Below are 20,940 nucleotides of genomic sequence, written 5' to 3'. Positions count from 1 at the left end.
GCCAAAGCGGCGCCCTGAAACCGGAGCCGGGCGCCCTGCCCCGCGACGCCTCCGGGCCGGCTCGGCACCGCGGGCCCCGGCGTGACGCACACCACCGCGGGGCCTTGGCATTCGCGGCCGCCCGCGGCACGGGGACGCCCTGCCCCGGAGAGCCTCCGCGGGGAGCCGGGCCGCGCTGCCCCGCCGGCGGCTTTTCCCGCAGCCGGATGCCCGATTTCCATGAGCATCTGCGTGACGGCGGGATAAACCCCGCCGGGCTGCTCTAAGCCGCTTTATCGGGGAAACGCGTTTCATTTTGGGGGGGTGCAGGAGATGGCTTCAGGAGCCTTGATCTGCCGAACGAGGAACCAGCCGCCTGCTGCAGCTGGGATTATCCCGGGGATCTCACTCCGTTAATGCTCCATGAAGAGCCTAGAGAAGCTATGCAAAAGCTTGGGAAATTATATTCCCCTTCCCAGCTGCTAAACAAGATGCTGGGGCAGTGTTTTTGCAGCGTGATCCTTGGTTCAGGCTGAAACGCGGGAGGCAGGTTCATACCCCACCTCCGGGGACTGCAGTGATACCCCGGTGGGGGATAAGGGTGCTCCGAATATGGAAAAGATATGAATATGGATGAAGTATAAATATAACATGATACACATTCATTGCCCATGTGCCCTTCACAACCTGCCTACAGAAAAAATAAATTGTGTGTGTGTGTGTGTATATATGTACATAAAAATATATATATATTTATTGGGGGGGGGGGGGAGCAGCCTGACATTGGGCATTTGCAGCCACAGCTGCTGGGCAGCTCCTGCACGGGGCTGGGACTGGCGGGCGGCCCGGGAAAGCTCCCGGCAGTGGCTTTCCAGGCTGCTGCGGGTCCCAGGGCTCCCGGGAAGGAATGCGGCTCCTCCCGCACCCCCTGAGGCCGGGGGGGACGGCGGTGCCAACGGGGCCAGCGCCAGCCTCACTGGCAGGTCACGCCAGGCAGTGGCTGCCTAAATGGGCGAGCTGGGGCTGGAGAGGAGCTTTAGGGCTTGGGGAGCGCAAGGGGTGGCTGGATGCACCGTGCAGCTCTGACATCCCTCTCCGCCTGCCAGCGCTGCTGGATGTGGCCTGGATACGGCCCTCGGCGCGGACGTGGCGCCAGCCCCAGCAGCCCTGCGGGACCGTCTCCTGCCCGCTCCAAGCCTTGAAGGCAAAGCATGTCCTGGGAAAGGCATCCCCCCGTCCCAGCACCCCGGGCCCCCAGGCCACGCAGCACCCCGCTGCGAGATGCCCCAGGCACCCAACCCACCCAGGGGAACCCGGCACCCAAAACCACCCGTGGGAGCTGGGCACTGAAACCCATCCAGGGGAACCCGGCACCCAAAAACACCCATGGGAACTGGGTGCCCAAAACCACCCATGGGAACCAGGCACCCAAACCCCACTGTGGGAACTGGCCAGCCATGGGAACCCACCACCCCAGCCCCCCCGTGGGAGCGGGGCACCCCAGCCCACGCCAGGGGAGCGGGGACGGGCGGCCGGTCCCCTCTTGCCATCTCGTGGATGGACAGGGAACCTCGGCAGGGCCTGGAAAGGCTTCGCTCGTGCCTGCGTGCGGGAAACCCTCCCGCGGCCGGGACGGGGCGGATTTGGAGCAGAGCGAGCCCAGGGCGGCAGAACCGCTCCTGCACTGGAAGACGGAAAGACGGGCAGGAAACCCACCCCGCGTTCCCCATCCATTTCTAAATGACATCTGGGGATGAGGGACACGAGAAAAACACCTTCGCTCGAATCTTTTTAGCGTTCCTCAGTAAAGCAACAGCTTTTTATTTCGCTTCTGGTCCACAAGGTCCTGCTGTCGGGAAGCAGCGCGGGGGAGAGCGCGCACCGCTCCGCTTCCCGCGCCTTTGCCAGCTCCTTCCCGGAGGGGAGACGCGGCAGCGCAGGGAAAAAGCGCGGGCGAGGCGGCGGGGGCCGCTGCGGGGGGCAGGGGCCGGGCAGCGGCAGCGCCTTGCCCAGCGCCGCGGGTGCACGCGGGCTTTTCGCCGGCGGCTGCGGGAGGCGGCGAGGTTTGGGTGGGAGCGGACCGCCGGGTTGCCAGGCAGCCCGCGCACTTCAGGCGCAAAGCACGCGGAAACGCCCTTCCCCGCGGCTCGCCGGCTCCCACCCGAAACCTCGCTGCTCCCCGCGCCTGCGGCATCGCCCCGCCGGCCGGCAGCGCCGCGTTGGGCCCCTCTCCCCGGTCCCGCTTCGGGCCCGTTCCCGCGCCGGGGACCCTTCCTGGGAGATGCAGCCCCCGGGGCGGCGCGGTGCACCCGTGCATCCCCTCCGGGCCGCGGCGTTGCGAGCGGGGAAGAGATCAGGCTTTGCGGGGCCGTGAGAGCACCCAAAGGTGGCCGCTCCGGCCGGGGCAGAGGGCAGGGCCGGCTCGGCGGGCGCCGGGCCCCGGCCGCGGGAATCGCAGCAGCGAAGCGGGGGGCGCCGGGAGGCATCTGCTCGCGGGGCAGAGCCGGTGCTGGGGGACGCGGCGGGGGCTCAGAGCCGGGCGGCCGGCTGGTCGTAGACGTGGTGGGTGTTGTAGCGCCTCACCGTCACCGCGTCCGGCTTGCTGAAGATGCTGCTGCTGCCGTATGAGTTGGAGCTGGGAAGGGAAGGAGGGATGAGGGCTGGGATGGTGTCCCGTGGGAACGGGGTGCCGGCATCGCCCCTGCGGGCTGGGCCGGACGGTGCTGGGGCCAAGCCCCCGGGGACGGCTGGGCACGGCGACCCTGCTGCAGGGGACGCAGCGTGCCCAGCTGCCCCCGGGCTCTCGCAGCCCCTCGCACCGCCCCACGCGCCCGGGCAGTGCCACGGGGACCGGGAGGCGCCGGGGTGGCACTCACCACCAGGAGGCCAGCAGGGCCACCAGGCAGGCCAGCAGGACAGCAAAGAGGATGGAGAGGATGGCGGTGAGGATGATCATGCCGGTGCTGTGCCCGCCAGCCGTCACGGGGAGGTTGTCGGCTTGCAGAGCTGGGGGGGAGACCGGAGGGAAGGAAGAGCCCCGGGAGCAAAGGAGAGCCCTGGGGGCTGGGGCGGGAGGAGGACCCCAGCCGGGGGAGCACACTGCGTGCACGCGCATTCACCCCGTGCAATCACCCCATGCAATCTCCCCGTGCAATCACCCCGTGCAATCTCCCCGTGCAATTGTGCTGTGCAATCGTGCCGTGGCTCTGCCAGGTGCCTGGGGACGGGGAGGTGGGTACCTGTTTTCAGGGTGATGGGCTCAGACCAGTGTGTCTGGGCCTGGGCTGTGACATTGTCCCAGGCGACGAACTTCACCCTGGGGAGGAGGAGAGGCTGGGCCGTGCTGCCAGGGACCCTCGGCGCGAGCACGGCACGGCTGGTCCGAGCTACGCCCCGCGGCCGTCACCGCGGCCTCGCGCCCGCCCGCCTGCTCAGGCTCACCGGTAGGGCCCGGGCCCCGGCAGCGGGCCGTTGCAGCTGGGCCTGTTTGGGTCGCTGCGGCAGGCGGTTTCGCTCCCGACGCGCAGCACCGTGAAGTCCCCGGGGCGCGGGGGGCACGGGTAGTTGGCGATGGAGGTGCCGAGCGTGGCGTAGGCGGTGTTGCTGGGGAAGGTCTGGAAAGCCAGCCGGGGGGTCTCCGGCATTGTGCCGGCGTCGAACCGCTCCGCAGCTGCGGGATAGCGGGTGAGCAGGGACAGCTGCAGCTCCGCCGGCGGCACCGGGCTCAGCGTCGGCCACGCCAGCCTCAGCGCCGGCCCTGGTGCTCACCCCCGCGTCCCACCTACCCGCGTCGAGGGCCACCACCAGCCAGATGTGGGTGCCGGGCTGAGCATCGGTGAACACGCAGCGGGGCTGCTCCAGGACGAAGGTGGAGGTGGTTATCCTGCCCTCCAGGGTCTCGTTGGCGAGGGTCGGCACGTAGTCGATGCTGGCTGAGACGAGAAATCGGCCGCTGGCCCGTTAGCCCTGCGGGGACGGCTGGAAACCCCCTGGGCGAGGGTGTTCGGGACATGCACAGAGCGGGGAGGGCTGCTCCGTGCCCCCAGGCACGGCCGCATGGGACCGGGGCCAGCAGGGAGCCGCCCCGAGCTCCCCGGCTGCCTGGCCCCCGCTCGCCTCCCGGCTCCCTCCGCCGCCAGCTTTCAGCTCAGAGACACTGAGATCCATGAAAATGGGCGGCGAAGATCCCCCACGGCACCACCCATGGAGCAGCACCTCCACGAGACCCCCAGGCTGCACCCGTCCACCGGCAAACCCAGGTACGGTGGATGGGTGTTGTCCGAACCAGGGGTATCAACCTGAATAGGGGTGTCACCAGACACCCTGCACCCTCCGGTGACCCCCAGGCTCCGGGACGGGTCCGTGTGTCCATGCACAAGAGACCCTCACCCAGGATGGGTCCATGTGTCCCCGCACGAGGGACCCTGAAGCAGGAGGAGTCCATGTGTCCATGGATAAGGGACCCCCACCCAGCATGCGTCTGCGTGTCCATGCACGAGGGACCCCCACCCGGGACAGGTCCGCGTGTCCCGCACAAGGGACCCCCATCTTTTGGGGGGGTGCACGCTGCACGGCCACCCACATGCCGCGGGTGCAAACCTGCCCGGCGTCTCCCACCCCCGGCCCCGCGCCCCACTCACTGAGGCCGTCCGCGCCGGGCGCCGTCGCCAGGAGCAGGAGCAGCGGCAGCATCGTGCCGGCGGCCGGGGCGGTGTGCGGGCGGCGCGGTGGAGGGCCGCACTCCCCGTCCTCGCGGGAGCCGCCCGCGGCCCGGCAGCCGCCCACATTCCTGCCCGCCCCAGGCCCTGCGCAAACAGGTCCAGCCCGTTCCCACGGGAGCGCGGCCGCGCCTGGGGCGGCACGCTGAGACCTGCCGCGCTCGCGGCACCCCGGCCACCGGAGGGGCCCACCGCCCCGGGGCACCTCGCTGGGGCGATGCCCACCCTTACAGGGGCTCCCGTGGCCCCCGGTGCCCACGCTCACCCCGCTCTGCTGCCCCCGCCGCCTGCGTCCGCGGCCCCGGGGGGCTTTGGGGACCCCCAGGACGGCGCCGGGTAACGAGCCGCCGGGACGCCGCGCGGCGGAGGGGGCGAGGAAGGGCGGCGGCGGAGGCAGGTCGAAGCCAGACTTTACTCGTCGGGAGGGGGATGCCAGGGCCCGCGGCGCGGCAGTACGGCGGGGGGCATGCACGGCCCCGGGGGGGTCTCAGCGCAGGGCCCTGGCAGCGCAGGCCTTGCCGGGGGGCGCCGGCGCCGGGGGGATGTGGTGGGTCCGGTAGGAGCTGCGGGCGAAGGAGCCGGCGGCCGGGTCCCGGCGCCGCGGCCGGCACAGCTGGGCGCTGCGGGAGACACCAGCAGAGGGGTCACGTGGGGCCGCATCCCCCCGCTACGAAAAAGACCCCCTTTTTTTCTTTTTTTGTATAAAAACGTCTTTGGCCACCCCCCCCCCCCCCCCCCCCCGCTGGCCTCTCGTACCGGACGGCGCCGAGGAGCCCCACGGCCAGCGCGGCCCCGAGGCCGGCGAGGACGGAGGCGATGACGAGCGTGGTGCTGCCGCGGCGTGCGGGGCTGGGCTCCAGGGTGCCGGGGCTGCAGGCTGGGAAGCCACGGGATGAGCCGGGGGGGGGGGTTGGGGACACCCCTCCAGTGTGGCTGGGTGCTGCCGGGACGCTGGGACGCTACCTCGCCGCAGGACGATGGGCTCAGACCAGCGCGTCTCCGCCGTGGGGCCGCGGGGACCCAGCGCCAGGAACTTCACCCTGCGGGAGCGGGCAGCACCGTGACGCCGCGGGGACGGGGACGGGGACGGGGATGGTGGCCCTGGGGACGGGGGTCCCACCTGTAGGGCCCCGGGGAGGGCAGGGGCCCGTTGCAGGGGGCCGGGCCGCTCTCAGCGCCGCACGCCGTGTCGCTGCCCACCCGCAGGACGGCGTCGCTCCGCTGGCGGCAGGCGTAGGCACTGGCCGGCGTCTCCAGCGTCATGTAGGACAGCGCGGCCCGCAGCTCCCCGTAGGGCGGGACGGCGGCCGGGGACGCCGGGTTCCTGAAGGCGGCCGAGGCTGCGGAGGAAGAGGCCGGTGCCGAGGAAGGCCGCCAGCCGCCGCGGTTTGGGGTGTGGGTGTGTGGGGGCACCACTCACCGTTGGCGAACGCGACGGCCAGCCAGACGCTGTCGGTGGCGTTCGCGTAGCCGTCGAAGACGCAGAAGGGCTTGTCCAGCGCGAAGGTGGTGGCGGTCACCTTCCCCGCCAGCGCCTGCCGGGGCGCCCGGGGCACGTAGGGCAGCAGGACTGGGGGAGCGGGGCCGGTGAGGGGCTGCGCTGCTGGCCCCCCGCAACCCCCCCCACCCGTCCCCAGTGGGGAAACCACCGAGACCCGAGGGAAAAACGCTCCCCCGCCGCCCCGGCCCGTTCCGCCGCCCTGGCATGCTTCACCCAGGCCGGCGGCTGCGCCCGTCCCGGCCAGCGCCAGCAGCACCCGCGGCAGCGCCATGGCCGGTGGGGCAGGACGAGCTGCCTCGCTCCGCTCGCCGCGTCCCACTGCCGAGGGGCCGGCGGTGCCGGTGAGCTGCCCCCCGGGGCCCTCCCAGCCCCGCGTTCCTCCGCCCGCCCCGGCAAGACCCCCGGGCAACATGGACTGCCTGGCCGGCCGCACCTTCCTGGCTGCCCCCAAATTCCCCTGCGCCATCAGCCCGGGGGGCCCAGCCCAGCCCCGCGGGAAGCAGTGCTGAGCGATGGCTGAGCGATGGCGCAGGTCGCGCGCCCGCGAGGCGAAAGGAGACACCGAGGCACAGAGGTCACCTCGGGCCGGACCCTGCGCCCTGCCGCCTAAGTGGAGCCGGCCGGCCGGAGCGGCCCGGCAAGGGAGGGACCCGGAGGATGGGGGGTGCAGGCGGGCCGGCCCCTGCCCCGACGCTGCTCCTGGAGAGCCTTCACGCCGCGACAGACCCGCGGCACAGCGAGGCTGGTTGGGCAGCAGTTACAGGGTGCCAAAGGAGCCGGGACTGGCTGCTCCTCGGGGAGATTTCAGTGATGGGGCCGCAGCTCTTGCCTGTCTCAGAGCAAACACTGCGGGACAGCACCTGACACTGGAGAGCCAGCCCGGCCCAAACCCCCTCCCCTTGCTCTGCCGCAGCAGACCGAGGGGTCGGCTCAGGTGAGCAAGGCTTTCAGACCCGTCCAGCAGCATTATAAGCACTCGCTCAGCTCTCCGTTCCCTCTGACCAGCCCCACGGCATTGCAGTCATGCCTTCGTCCTGAGCTGGCCCTCCACTGTGACCACCCTCAGTCAGCAGCTCCTCTGGCCCCGGGGCAAAGGGAGGTGACCAAGGCTCGTCCCTGCCCAGCAGTGGCGGAGAGGAGAGCCCAGGACCGCGCAACGCAGCCTTGCAGCCTGCATCGCCTTCCTGGGGCGGCCGAGCTGGCTCAGGGCTCGTCCCCGGCTCACGCAGGGCATGGGCTTTTACAGGAGACGCCTCGGGCCCTCGGAGCAGACAAGGCAAGGGCTTGGGGGCAGCAGCCAAGCCTGGCTCACCCCGCAGCTCCCCAGCCCCAGAGCGGCCCAGGCGCAGGGAGGTTCCCTCCGAGTCATGCCCAGAAGAGCATCCGCGGAAGGGAGGGCTCCCACGTGCCCTCAGCCGTGCCCAGCAGGAAACTCTCGCTCAGCACGGGGCCAGGTGAACCCACCCAATCTGCTCTTCAATCCAGTCCTTTGTTTGCTGGGGAAATATGATCTGGGGATGGAAAGCTGAGGCGTAAGCTAGAAACCTCTCCATTTCGAAACCAGGGTGGGAGAAGAGCAGACGCACACATTTACCATAGGGCTCAGCAAATCACAGGCACGTGTGAAGCTCCCATTTTTGCAGCATTTCCAAACTCGGCTGGGCAGTTGAGTGTTTTCTCTCTAAAGCCTGGCCAGAGGTTAGGTTGCTGTCGGGTGAGCAGAGAGTTAACCAGGAGGAGGATGCAAGTACAAGGTAGACGCCAGGGAAAACACCCCCAGCTCGTGGTAGCTCTGAAAAAATCTTTCATTTTTATTTCACTGGTGATGGAAAGCAGAACTTGCCCCTTGCTTTGGTGGCATAGGACACACTAGTCCTATATGGACTCCCGGCTGGCAGCTACCACGAACCAAGGCTGGGTCTCGGAGCCGCAAGGCAGGCGGTGGAGTGGCAGAAGGCACCGGGGGCTCTGTTGTGCCAAGGGGACCTAACAGCAGATTTAAGGGAGGCAGAGCTCTCGGGACCTGCAGCTGGGGGGACATAGCTACAGAGAGGAGCCTTCGGCACCGAGGTGATGACGAGCCCAAGGCCAACGGGACTGGAGCAATACCCCTTTCTCTGGACCTCGGCACTTTGAACGGGCAGACATCGCTGCGCAGGAGCGTGCTCCTGCCGGAGAACATCTTTGCTAGCAGACTCGCATTGCTGTGGCCAAAGGGACACATCTGCTCGCAGCCAAGCGCCGCAGCACAGACGGAGGGAGCAAAGGGCCCTGTCACCGCCGGGTGGCACCAGCGCTCCCTCTGCCATCCACAGCTGTCTCACTGCAGCAGCACAAAGCAGTTAAAACCCCTCCTTCCTCCAGCTGCTCCACTGAATGCAAACGCAGAACAGCTGGACACAAAGCACTAAGGAACAGCCCCCAACCTCCTGGGCTGTTGCTGCAATTAAAAGATGGAGGAAAGGAGGATACTTTAGGAGCATGCCTTGCCACAAGGACTTCAGGGTGATGGGAGTGGTGATAGGAACCGTGGTTCACAGCAAGAGCAGGGGCTGTGACTTCCCAGACAGATACTGCCAGGCCCTGCCAATATGCTCCTTCTTGCTGGGCCGCCTCTGCACGCACCATAGCTGCAACTCCCAAACCTCTGTGGGGCCAGATGCCAGCTGAGAGAGGTCACAGCACAGCAAAGGCTGAGCAGGAGGCCCTGCTTGAACCGCCGTGCCTGGCAGAGACAGACAGCTACATGCAGAGAAGGGAATAACCGGCTAAGGTGTGCAACCATGCTGAGGCGATAGAGCAAGCACACCTTTGCTTTCTGAATCACAGCACACCCCAAGGAGAGCCCCTAAGGGAAGCGGATGAAAACACTGACAGCCTTCAACCCAAGACCCCAGGGATGGGTGTCCGGTGTCCTGCCCCTGCAGAGATCCATGTTCCTCCAGCAGAGCTGAGCTTTCCCTCCTTTCTCCTGGCTGGATCGAGTGTCCCCAGCTCCACAGAGCAGGCTGCTCCCTCAAAGAGGGCCACAGGAGGGGAGACACCCTAAGCCATCAGGTAGTTTGAAGGCAAAGCAGAGACTCCCCATGGCAATGCAGTGTTTATTATGACCAAGCAGAGATATAGGTATCAGCTACAGGGGCAGGAGGGAGGAGGCTTTACCCTAAGAACCACCTCGGAGACAAAGAGCTGCAACATGCTGCAGAAGGGAGGCCCTCATTTCCCTTTTGAGAAGTCTAGTGGGAGTGAGACGTTCCCTTCTCCCCCCATCCTGTCCCCAAGTATTACCGGGGCGAGGGTCCTGCCTTCACAAGGGGATCTGTCACCTTGCAGCAACTCTCCTAGCCAGTTCTGGCTGTGGCCATTAGCCCCACCTGGGGACATGAGCCCACTTTCTACAAAAGTAGCCTCCCCTCCAGAAAAAGACTGTACAGAGCACGCACGGCTCCCGCAATACAGTGTTATTGCTCAGTGTGACAGGCGGTCCAACGCAGGAACTTAAGGCAACAGGAATAAGTGCACTGGATGGGCCTCCAAACCAGAGGGCCCTAGAGACGTGCACGGCCCAGCCGGCCCCACAGTGCAGCTCACTGTCTCAGGCAGTCCTCAGTGACGCCCTGCGCAGCCAGCTCTGCCAGCACATTGTCCAGGTAGTTGGGGTCAGGGTAGCCATGGCCGCTCAGGTTTGTGTCCATCTCTGTCTTGTGGTGGATCTCGTTCCACACCACTGTGTTGCTCTCACCAGTGGTGCTGGAGGTGCCCACTGTAAAAATCAGGCGTCTCTTCCAGGCCACCTTTAGGAGCTCCAGGACCTAGAGGTGGAGGAAGAAAAATCAAAACTGTTTTCCAGCAGCTAGGAGACTTGAATCATGAAAGAAACAGATGAGCAGCCCCTTCTTACCAGGCTATGGGAACAGCTCCATGGCCCTTTCCAAGGGAAACATCTAGGTGAGATGTGGACACAGCTGCTTGCCAGAAGCTTAACAACCTACATCCTTGCTGCAGCAGCAAGAAACTAAAGATACCAGCATCAGAGGGAACTCCTTCATCTCCTAGTTATCTGTGTGGTGTCCCTGATGGGAAGGACAATTAATTCCCTCCACATAGCAGTCTTCTAGGACTTGAAAAATGCTGGCACAAGCTGAGACAAACACATCCACCCACAGGAAATGGGGATGGGAAGAGTCAGCAGATAGATTTTTTTCAAGCTCAGTGGTTCTAAGAGCAAACTCTTCTAACAGCATAGCTCAACACAGGCCAGGAGTGTTTTCTCAAAAAATGAGGTGGGCTTTTGTTTAGCAAAGGGATGAAAGAGAACTAATCTTCCCAGCCAGAGCTCTGAAGAAAAAGCAAAACCTTTAAAGCCAGAGGGGTTATAAGGACACCTAAGGAACAACATCATGGACAACCAGCAAGAATAGCTGGTTAGCATCATAGGAGCAGCTCTCATAAAAAGAGCCCTGTTGTGTAAAGCCACCAATACTGAGCCAAGAGACAACTGTGGAGAAGTCATGTAATCAGGGTGTAGCCTTACCTTTCTGCCTTTCTCATTGTCTGGTAGATAGCAATAGCGAGGAAAGCCTCTTGCTGTGTAAGGCATCCCAGGGTTGGGGTGCTCGGGGCCCTGCAATAGATAAAGGACATATTCTGCATGGACACTTCCATCTTCATATGGGTTGCACAATCCTTCAGTAGTGAGAGTTAGGATCAGCAGCAGGATTTAGGACAGGACCACCTCGGACCAGGTATCCTATCCAGGACAGGATCCAAACAGAGCAACATATTGCTGATTATGAGTACGAGGTATTTGTCTTGTTCCTATGGGACATGCTAACATCACACAATCTCCATGAGGTGTCTCATGCTGGGATACATGTAAAGCCAGCTTTTCAGAGGCAGCCTCAAACCACAACTTTTCTACGTGGTCTAAGGATGTCCGAAAAGAAAGACCACCTGCCTCCAGCCTTTCAGCTCACTGCAACCACCCAAAGCTCAGATGTGGATTGTGAAATAAGATGCTGGAATCTCTCCCGCCCTGTGAGCAGTCTGAGTCTCCTCCCTGCTTCAGGCAGACAGGTTTACTGTAGGTGAAAGGCTGATGAGGCAGATTGGCCTCAGGGTCTATAAAGTGGGAAAATTTCCTTCATGGAGGAGACCAAAGTCACTGATACAGTGAAGACCCCCCTGAGCAGCTAGCAGCTCCAGGCACCTTAAATGGGCTGCCTCAACAGGTACTGTAACGGGTTCCCGGTACTGCTCTGGGCGGCTCACGCAGCTTCCCCTCACCTGTCTGACAGCAGCCCTTCCTGCAAGCATGCCTTGTACTCACCTGAATGCCTCTGCTGATATGATACACAATCTGGATTGTCCCACAGTCCTTGTGGCCAGGAAGGGACTGGGGAAACGTGGAGACCTCCATCTTCCCTTTGGGCTGAGTACCGGTTTTCTCTCCATAGATGGTTTTACAAGAGGGGCACTGCAAACTCCCATCCTGTGCGGAGAGAGAAGCAGGCATCAGACCTCCACAGCCACCTGGCTACAGGGCACAGGACCCCAGCGGGGATGGGCTGGCTCAGTACCTTGTTTCCATTGGAGTACATGGCCAGCACGCAGAGCATGTGGAAGGAGTGCTGGCAGTTTGTCAGGCGACCGACCATCTCCGGCTTGATTGTGCTGCACTCGCACGCGTCACCATAACCTGAGGGGGAGGCCAGCTTCTCCATACAGATCATACAGTCCTGGAGTCCAAGACAGCGAGGACAAAACCACCATGTACTGTGGGCGCCAAGCCGATCATACTGACTGACCCACCAAGGAAATGATCAGGGAGACATTTTAGGAAGATTTGCTTTCAACTTTAACTCTCCTCTTTGAGGTTTAAGGACAAAGACAGGTTTCCTCATCTGGCTGGTACCACCTCACTCCACTGCCTCCTGGACAGCACAGGAGGAGAACTGCTAGTTAGAAGGAACAAGCAGGAAACTGAGCATGTTTATGTCCTGCTCCTCTACAGAGTAGCTCCAGTGCAATTCAAGGTCTAGAGTCTGTGAGGCTGAGCTCTGGGAAAAGACAAAAGTCAACCCCCCTGCTCCACCCCAGATCCTGCAGCCAGTTCCAAGAGGAATCAGAAGGCACTGGTAGGACTAGCTATTTGACCCACACAGTGCTTCCTCTGCCACAGTCCCCTGCAAGCAACAGACAGGCAAACAACCAGAGACATCTCCCTACTTTTGGGTACTTGTAGGTCTCCATTCGAACCCTTACCCACAGTCCTCCTGTTTTCACTGAAAAGCAAAAGGCACTTCCAGGGCATAGTTTGCTTAGCCTGTTTTAGTAGCCTGACACGGGATAAACTGAACTGCATCCCAAAGTCAATTCACTGGAAAGGGGATGTAAACATCTACTTCTGAGCTAGTCACCCTATAAAGCAATTGAATCAGCTGGATCCCAGCTTGCTCCAGTTGCAAGAAGGAAGGTGATGTTTCAAGTGAGCCTTGTGTAACAGAGATTATCAAGGCCAATACCATGCTGGCTTGCGAGATCCTCTGAGTCTAAAACCAGGGCAGCCTCTGCTTCTTTAGTGCACGCTCTCACTCTTGCACTCCTCCTAAGGTGGGGAGGCTGGGAGACCATGCACAGGCACCCGTGCGGGCAGGGAGGAGGTTAGGGCAGTATTTCATTCAACAAGCAAAAAGATGAAGTGAGTAGTCCAACATGTATGCCCTGCCTTCTAGGGCTGACGCTGACAGCCATTTGTTGGGACTGTTGAACCCACCAAACCTGGAGGGCGCGGTGTGCACATGAGAGCATACGGACGAGGCTGAATCCCCAGTTACCATGTGTGGGCTTCAGGCAACACTGAGATCTTTCTACCTAGCATCAAGAAGGCCATTACAAGCAGCTGTATCTACTACACAGGATGGCCACAGGAGGACAGTCCTCAGGCACCACCTTGGTTTTCACAGCACCCCAATAAACAGCTCTGGCCAAGCCAGACTTGCTTTATTATCCTTTGTTCTTCCTCCCACCCTCCCCTCTTACCTCATCAGCAGGAGCACCCTTCAGCTCTTCCAGGTACCTCCTCACCACTGCTTCTGGCTCAGTTGGTGTCGCTGCACAAGGAGAGAGAGGAGAAAAGGAGACAAAAAGAAATCAGACACACCATGAAATATGACAGGCTATGAGGGTGATGCTAAAGAAAAGGAGAGAAGAGCAAGTAATTGGCCAGGATGCCAAGGAGAAAGGTTAGGGTTAGAGAGGGAGAAAAGGTCTCTGCTGAAGCAGCTGCTCCAACTGATCCACGCAAGCCCTACAAATGCTTTGCTACCAGAGCTGGCTAGCACTAACACTGCGAGGGATACAGAACAGAGAACTCACCAGCCTGAACCCCTCGCTTGCAGGTTCTCTCTGAAGAGGGAAGGAGCTGCTGCAGAACTGCAGATCTTTGCCCCCATGCAGTACCCCAGGAGTCCGCCTGTAGCTGCTGTGCTCCAGTTTTCCCCACATACCCCAAGGGATGACAACCAGGTCCTGGCTTGACTTTCTTTGCACGCACCAGAAATCAGTTATGATCAAACTCAACCCAAGGACGTTGTAGTTTCAGCGGGAAAGAGATGATTACAACCTCTGTGCTGTTAAAGGGAAAAAGGCATTCCCACATTGCCCTAATTGACATGGGACCTTTCCACACCAGAGGTGAGACAGAGCCAAACCCTGCTGTTGGCATCTGACAGGTAGAAATCCAGCAAGACACTAAGCTTTAGGCCTTATTTTTAGTACTGAAGAATTAGTCTTGCATCCTTAACAAGAAACAGCAACATTTCTTATGAGTTTTTCACATACTCAAATTCAGCAAGACACAGCACAAGTCACAAGGTTTAGAAAACAAACCACGTTTCCAAAAGGTGTCCCATCTGCAGTACAGGACGCAGACATCCTCACGTTTCTCTAAATTTAATCTCTGCTCCCCTCTCACCCAAGCACAGGCACCAGTGCAGCCTGCCAGCCAGCCAGGGTCTGGAGACCACTGATGGGGTCTCCCCAGCCCATCACAGCCCCTCTCAAAGGCAGGTGTCCGCTTTGTGAGAAGCTCGAGATGGAGTTTTGCAGGCTGTCTGCACACAACAGCAGACCTCGCAGATGCTGCGTCCCCTCTGAAGCATTATGGGAGCCAGCATAAAGGATCGAGCAGCGAACACACAGTATCCTGAGCATGTTCCTGGTGAGGACATCAGATACAGCCTCAACTCCCAGCTAGTCCTTTCTACTGCAAGCAGAGCTAATCAGTAAGGCCTCGCCTGCAGGGACCCATGGCTAGTCCTGCCACCCTACAGACAGTCAGTGAGCACTACTGACACTTCTGCAGGGCGCCCAGCCCTGCGCAAGAGAAGATGAGCTCCTTACCGGTCATCAGGCCCATCACGGAGGCTGCCAGGCTCTTCCACCAGCCTGTAAAAGGAAACATTTGCACAAGTAGCATTATGACTCCACCTGGCAGGAGGCAAGAGAGAGATCTGTCACTTGGCTGGGGGACCTCCTTGCCTGTCCTTCCTGCTCTGCCCCAAATCTACTTCTGGGAGAGATGAGGGAGAAAAGCAGTGTTGTGACAGACAGGTCAGTTAAGGTGTTGTTCTTCCTCGTCCGTTCTCTTCTCCTATCCCAGCTGCCAGGGCTGTTCTGGGAGCAAGGGACGTGCTAACAAAGGCTGGACAGCTCAGGAGCATCAATGCCTGATACCCAAGGGCCTCACGAAGTAATACACCTCCTCATACAGAGCTTTGCTCTTGAAGTTTCTAAGCACTGTAGGACATGAACTGATTGTGCTTTAACACAGAAAGGTGCTTTTAGCGGCTGTGATCCCAGGCAGAAGTAGAGCATCTGTGCACCTCATGCAGCATCACCATGTGCAAGCATTGGGTGTCAGACCTGTGGGTGTACTTGCACACCACACATCTTCAGCTCTCCCTGTCAACTTTGATGCTTTCAGGGAAGATGGAGGGCTCACAAGAGTTGTCTCTGCAGTTGAATAAACCATGCTGTGGACAAAGAGATAGCCACACCAGAGCCAGCACTACCTCCTCGAGCTGTTCTGTCACCCAAAAAAGCAGTTGCTGTCACCAGGAGGAAGCGGTGGGTGCCATTTTCTGGGTAGTTACTTTTCACGGTAGAGGCAAACATGGTGAAGCAGAAGGGGAGGACAGTTCACGTGTCACAGGTGATGCTCTGCCATTAAACAGGCAAAGACCTGGATGGCTCAGGTCTCTTGCTCAGCTCCTGTATCAAGTAGGAGATTCCTGTTCCCTGAACGGCCAGCTTGGCACGTGGCTAGCACGCTGGGGACATCCTGGAGGACAGCACAAGGCCTCACGATAGAGACAGCTGGTGACATGCAATCAGAGTTATATACATTTTCATTGGGAACAAGTTAACTTCAGAGCAATACAAGCAAGGGAGGCAGAAAGCTACTGCGGGTGGAAAATCACTCAACTATGGAAGACTGATGAACTGGGAGTCCAACTCTCCTAAATTAAGGTACAGTCATTAAGAAGAGATGTTTTCAGAAGGGGATTCCTGGCTGTCCCGAAACACTAGGCTTCTGGCAATGGGAGAGGGAGCAAGGTACGACTCTGAGTGAACAGAGCAAGAAAACAAAGCCGGGAGATGAAAAGAAAGCCCCCTTCCAGGCTCCTCACTGGAATCCCTGAGGGAACAGCCTGGTGCTGGCTGCCAGCACTGGGCAGGAGGAGCGATGCCTGACATTTCAGGCAGAGCAGGCCTCCGAGGATCACTCGTCCGGCCCTCCAGAGACCCTGAGCCAGGAAGGAGGTAATAGAATAAAATAAGCATTAATAATAAGCCAAACACAGGAACCTAGAAATAGGTGTTTTCCACCTCACAGCATGCCAAAATCCCTTGGGAGTGTATTTACATGAGCTGCCACAAGAAGGGTGGGGAAAATGAGCCAAGAGGCTGGGCAAGCCCCAGCCTTCCGGCTCTCAGGCTAAGAGCTCAGCAATGCAAGGAGCTGCTTCAAGGCCTAATCACCAGGCCTCGCAAGGAAAACCTCTTCCTGCCTTGCCTTTTCCAAAGGAGAGCAATGGATCCAGAAATCCCCTCTGCTGGGACCTTGCTCACAGGCAACGTGTGAAGAAGTGGTAGCTGGGAATGAGTCACAAGGGGATGGGGTCAGTCTGAGCCATCTCAGCTCATCATCAGAGCACAGTTGGTGCTTACTGTGCCTGCAGCTCTCCCAGCTGAGCAGTGCTCTGGGATGACCCTGCTCCAGGCTAGTGGCTGGGAAACACAGGGGTGGCACTTTCAAATGTAGCAGCTGGAACCAGGCTCTAGTCTGTAACTGGAAGAGTCCTTCACCATCACAAGGAAGATGGGGGCTTCAGCTCCCTCTGCTTTGCAGGTTCTGAGCACTCTACTGAAGAGCACTGTGCGAGCAGGGTTAGATGTTACCCACTGTACCTCCACCTGCTTCCATGAAAACCCAGTCACAGTGACCACGATGTTCCCATTCCTCAGGATCCCACGCTGCCTGCCAGACTGACTGGCAAGTCCTTCTCCTTCTGACTGTTTTTTCCAAGTGTCTCCTTTTGAAATGATCTTCCTTTTTGTCTCCTCTGGCTAAGGGCTGCAGAAGGCAATGCCAAAAAGACGCGTGGATGAAGTGACTGAAGACAACGAGGAAAGCCAGCAGACAGCGTGTGTTACAGCAGCACACAGACACCAGCCCACTACTTGGCAGAACACCCCAGATCACCTGTTCCCATCTGCAGAACAAATTTGAGTGGCTTTAAAGAAATTCACTCTGATCAGGACAGTGGTGGACTTTCCTTCCCTGCAGCCACTGCTGTGCAGACCTCTCCCTGTTGTCTTTCCTTCCTCTGTAGCAGCCCAGAGAAACAGAGAAATGTCTTGCCCAAGAACTGACCATGCTCATTCAACTGAGGTCACAAAGACGCAGCAAAAATCCCGGGGCAGAGTTGGGTAAGAGTGACGACAACGTTCTTGCAGAGTTTGCAGGGGTACAGCAGGGATTCTGGGCAAAGCAAATGGTGTTACACCATCTCACCAACCGGGATTAGCATGAAGCTGGGGGCAACCAGATGGGCAGAAGAGGAGGATGTAACCCTCGGTCTACCCCAGGAAACCCACACCTGATGGGTTTACATGGTGGCATCTCTGATTCAGGCATAAGAAATGCCGTGTTACTATCACTTTGCTGTGATAATGCTCTGATGCATCTAGTTCCACCAAGGTTGTCTAGAGAAAGAGCTAGGGAGCCCAGATGCTTTTAGAAAATCTGTCCCCAGCTGCAAGTGCTTGAATGTCTGGTCCCAAGAAAGCCTTTTGACATTGAGGACTTGGTTTCAGCATGGGTGGCTGAGCCCACACAGCCTTGCCTCAGAGAGACTCTCCCCTAGGCAGACTAACACACCTGGCAGTCAATTCCCAGCGATGCACAGGGGACCCAGAACCAGGCCTGTGCAGTCACAGCACCTAGCAGAGCATGAGCCACACATAGTTCAGCACATGAATTTCTCCCTTATTGGACCATTTGCTCTATAAAAGTATTTGCTTCCAAATTTGCTTTGTTTTATTGATCCCTCAGGATCAAAGCCTGTTCAGTACCTATATTATCAGGATTCAATAGTGGATTGAAAATGCAATAGCAGAATCGACCGATGCTGTTCATCACCAGCTGGCCTAATGTTGTGCTATTGATTTATCTGGGATGCAAAGGAATGTTTACCATTCTTTCATTTACAAAGAGAGGGATAATGATTTTTCTTAATGCTTCTCCTTCCTCCCTGTAGGTAATAAACTGCTTGCTGAAGCAAGGGCTTTCCATGGGTATCATTTAACAGATGTGTTTTGAATCCATGCTCAGCAACCAAATGCTTGCAGCAGCAACATACCTCCTTCTGCATCCCAAAGTGATCCATATGGTTAACAGCAGACTCTTCTTTTGATACCCTACATAGCCCAGACATAGGTTGTTTCCAGCTAATGCTATGGATAGTCACCTAACTCTCATCATCTCTGCCCTCCGTTCCCTGGACTTGGCAGGGCTGGACCTACTGGTCTCAGTTCCCAATAGGATTGCCCGAAGACCAGGAGGGTGAGGGGAAGCTTAGCATTAGAGACAAGTTTCTTCGTATTTAGCAGTTCAGCAGAATAGCCAAGCGATCAGGCTGCTCTGCTTGTGATGCAGAGCTGCTCTGTTACTACTGCCTGTCTCCTTTACAGAGGTGGTCCCACACTGGAACAGTGAGCTTCCCTATTCTCCGACGGACTCCCCAGTCCCCCGCTCCCTGAAGGCACCAGCATGGTCTGCAGGCAACCAAAGCAGCACAAGCCACGGGTGGACCGGACGCACAGGGAGCAATCTGAAAGAATCAGCTGGGATTACTCCCGCTGCCTGGGCAGCTGCGGTCGTGCCTGGCAGGAAAGGACACGTGTGCTCATTTCCTCTCCCTTTGTCACTGCTGTGCTCTGCACGCGACAGTCCTCCCCAGAGAGGACCTGCAGAGAAACTGCCACGCCAGGGCAACAGTGCATGGTGATCCCATCAGGCAAACGGATAACGAGGGGCGCGCTGGCCCCAAAAAGACACGTTCTCCCCTCACTCCTCCTGGAGCCCCCTGGGAAAGCTGGGAAGCTCTGCTGCTGCCGGCTCCACTTCTTCGCAGCACTGTTAGGAGAGAGCTGGACGACCCGCTCGCCTTCAGGAAGCCTAACGCAGTCTCAGCCTGGGCTGACTGCACAGCACAGCCCAAGCGTTGGGTTAGAGCAGCAGTTGTAGCAGCCTGAGGAAGCGCAGAGCCCTGCCGAGCCGCGGGAACGCAGCGCTCGCTGATCACGAGGGCAGACGCGCCGCCGGGCCACGCGCCAGCACCGCGGGTTCCCCGAGACGGAGAGCTGCAGCATCTACAGCACAGGATTCATCTGCCCCAGACACATCCCTGCCAGAACGGCAACAACATTAACAGGTCCTGACTAATTAGCGTCTTTGTTTAACATAATCCAGCTATTCGCAGAACTGGCTGCAGTTCCATCGACCCTGCCTCAACCACCATGCAGCCAAACCAATGTGCAGACACAGGTTCATCCTTAAAATATTCCATGTACTCGAAACATACAGTGCTGTAGGAACTGCCCGTGGGGACTGCCACAGGGCTGCACCACAGTCCCGCCCGTGTCGGCCCTGCCGGACTCTGCCGCAGCAGGTCTGACGGCTAGGCTTGGGCGGGGGGTGCCACAGCAAAGGCAGGACAGAAAGGTGCCAACTGGGGCAAACGTGCCCATGCCACTGTCTGCTCCGGCTACGGCCCGTACCCGACAGGAAGAGCTGCGGTTTGCAGCTGCAGAAGGGAACCCCCAGGGAGCAAGAAGGGGCCTGGCAGGGGCAGGCTGCACCTACCACCGCCTGCTCCAGCACCAGCTGCTTGTGCTCAGCACACCGACGCGCTTGCAGCTGGATGCACAACTCTTGCTGGAGCGCTTGCTGGAAAAATCTGGAGGGGTATGAGAGAGGAAAGAGAGAAGGGCATATGACGTGGAAATTTAGAGCATGAAACAGGCCCCTCTCTGCCCCTTATAGCTACAGGGTCTGTAAAGGGAAAAAGAACAGCCTGATCAAAGCCAGGCTCATTACTTCCATTGCAGAACAGTGTTCCTAAGCCAGGAGGGGTGTTGTACAAGCAGAGCCTGTTTCTAGGAGGTATTAAGCTCCCTCTTCATCTAGGGAGTTGTACGCTCAGTACTCTGCAGGACTGGCAATCTTTCTCAAATAAGTGGGTGGATTTTAACCAATTTAAGACAAAGAAAGGCACCTCCTTCTCACGGGTCAGTGCTGGAAACAGCAGAGCCAACAACACATCTCCACTACAGCATATCCTGACTAGGATGGCTGGGGCAAATCCTGCTTTGCAAGATAGGGAAAGCAGCTCTTTGGTGCCCCCGTCACAGACACTCGTCCCTTGTCCCAGTGTCCCCTCTGTGCTCCTCAGGCCTGAGGCTTTCTCGCCCCAGTAGATGGCATTGGTGAGCTGTGACAGAGAGCTGGCAGCCACGCAGGGCCCAGCTCTCCAGACTGGCACAGCGAGCCCCGCGCCGTGCTGGGGCTGAGCCAGCTCCCACGCTGCCCAGACGCCCCCGCCGCGACGCGCGGGCTGCGGTTCCCCGAGGCTGGCGCGGCCGCGGGGCTGCAGGAAGGCAGTGCTCGGCAGCCCCTGCCTCAGCAAACCCAGCCTTTGCCTGGGGTGCAGCTAAACAGCCCGCGCTGGCAACAAGCGTGTGCTCCCTCCCGGGTGCTGTGCCAAGCACCGAAGGACATGCATCTTGCAGCAGAGAGGGGGTCCTGGGCTGGCAGACTGGATGTGTGACATCTGTCATGAGTATAAAGACCCCTCTGCTCCCCCCAAACGCACTCACTCAGCAGATATCTGATCAGGTATCTTACTCCCATGTGCCCACCTCCTGCCCCGTCCTTTTCACCCACCGGCCGCCTCCATTCACTCATCTCACCCTGTGCGGGCTGCTCTCCCCATCCCGTTTGACAGTCCCAACACGTATTCTCCTAACACCACCACACACTTGCAAACCACCCAGACGCTTACGCCCTAACCCCCCGAGCCTGGGTGGTGCTGGAGGCCTGGAGCAGCGCGGAGCCCTTCTGCGCTCAGTGCTGTACCGAGACGGACACCGCTGCAAAGCAGCTGACAGCCAAGC

At 59.7% G+C, this 20,940-nt stretch overlaps 3 protein-coding genes across 8 annotated transcripts in view; all 3 read right to left on the bottom strand.

Annotated features, from left to right (window-relative positions):
- Positions 1 to 1,767: 1,767 nt before the first annotated feature.
- LOC112987320 (uroplakin-3b-like protein 1) lies at positions 1,768 to 4,723 on the bottom strand. The gene is made up of 6 exons (XM_026107162.2): positions 4,620 to 4,723; positions 3,765 to 3,911; positions 3,421 to 3,649; positions 3,219 to 3,295; positions 2,856 to 2,985; positions 1,768 to 2,614 (listed from the first exon to the last, which is right to left on the bottom strand). The coding sequence occupies exons 1-6, from the start codon at positions 4,669 to 4,671 to the stop codon at positions 2,509 to 2,511; spliced, it is 741 nt and encodes a 246-aa protein (XP_025962947.2). The 5' UTR covers positions 4,672 to 4,723; the 3' UTR covers positions 1,768 to 2,508.
- A 367-nt stretch (positions 4,724 to 5,090) lies between these two features.
- On the bottom strand, positions 5,091 to 6,536 carry UPK3B (uroplakin 3B). Of its 2 annotated transcripts, XM_026107320.2 has the most exons (6): positions 6,412 to 6,531; positions 6,118 to 6,267; positions 5,818 to 6,037; positions 5,661 to 5,737; positions 5,454 to 5,574; positions 5,091 to 5,317 (listed from the first exon to the last, which is right to left on the bottom strand). In XM_026107320.2, exons 1-6 carry the CDS (start codon positions 6,467 to 6,469, stop codon positions 5,185 to 5,187), a joined length of 759 nt encoding a protein of 252 aa, XP_025963105.2. In that variant the 5' UTR covers positions 6,470 to 6,531; the 3' UTR covers positions 5,091 to 5,184. The 2 variants fall into 2 exon arrangements, with proteins under 2 accessions (XP_025963105.2, XP_064379453.1); XM_064523383.1 differs by having other exon boundaries at positions 6,118 to 6,536.
- Positions 6,537 to 9,285: 2,749 nt separating this feature from the next.
- The window catches only part of DTX2 (deltex E3 ubiquitin ligase 2), a 46,570-nt gene continuing 34,915 nt past the window's right edge, over positions 9,286 to 20,940 (bottom strand). For 4 of the 5 annotated variants that reach the window (XM_064523380.1, XM_064523379.1, XM_064523382.1 and 1 more), the window contains 5 exons: positions 13,240 to 13,310; positions 11,778 to 11,936; positions 11,528 to 11,689; positions 10,733 to 10,822; positions 9,286 to 10,010 (listed from right to left, as the gene is read on the bottom strand). In XM_064523380.1, coding sequence (XP_064379450.1) covers positions 9,786 to 10,010; positions 10,733 to 10,822; positions 11,528 to 11,689; positions 11,778 to 11,936; positions 13,240 to 13,310 — 707 coding nt within the window. In that variant the 3' untranslated portion in view covers positions 9,286 to 9,785. Of the gene's footprint in view, positions 10,011 to 10,732; positions 10,823 to 11,527; positions 11,690 to 11,777; positions 11,937 to 13,239; positions 13,311 to 14,601; positions 14,647 to 20,940 lie in introns of all 5 variants that reach the window. The other variant, XM_064523381.1, reaches the window with a different exon arrangement.

Source organism: Dromaius novaehollandiae, chromosome 19, assembly GCF_036370855.1.
Source record: "Dromaius novaehollandiae isolate bDroNov1 chromosome 19, bDroNov1.hap1, whole genome shotgun sequence".
Classification (NCBI taxonomy): Eukaryota; Metazoa; Chordata; class Aves; order Casuariiformes; family Dromaiidae; genus Dromaius; species Dromaius novaehollandiae.
The sequence above is the reverse complement of the archived record's forward strand: the minus strand, read 5'-3'. Positions and strand labels throughout refer to the sequence as shown.

What these genes read in the sequence shown, in the direction of transcription:
- LOC112987320 (XM_026107162.2), bottom strand. Translation starts at nt 4,671, where the DNA reads ATGCTGCCGCTGCTCCTGCTCCTGGCGACGGCGCCCGGCGCGGACGGC. An exon ending in GGTGGTGGCCCTCGACGCGG is followed by an intron (nt 3,650 to 3,764) that starts GTAGGTGGGACG and finishes GCTATCCCGCAG; the next exon opens with CTGCGGAGCGGTTCGACGCC. An exon ending in GCCCATCACCCTGAAAACAG is followed by an intron (nt 2,986 to 3,218) that starts GTACCCACCTCC and finishes TCTCCCCCCCAG; the next exon opens with CTCTGCAAGCCGACAACCTC.
- UPK3B (XM_064523383.1), bottom strand. Translation starts at nt 6,469, where the DNA reads ATGGCGCTGCCGCGGGTGCTGCTGGCGCTGGCCGGGACGGGCGCAGCC. An exon ending in CCCTCCCCGGGGCCCTACAG is followed by an intron (nt 5,738 to 5,817) that starts GTGGGACCCCCG and finishes CCGCTCCCGCAG; the next exon opens with GGTGAAGTTCCTGGCGCTGG. An exon ending in GGGCTCCTCGGCGCCGTCCG is followed by an intron (nt 5,318 to 5,453) that starts GTACGAGAGGCC and finishes TGTCTCCCGCAG; the next exon opens with CGCCCAGCTGTGCCGGCCGC.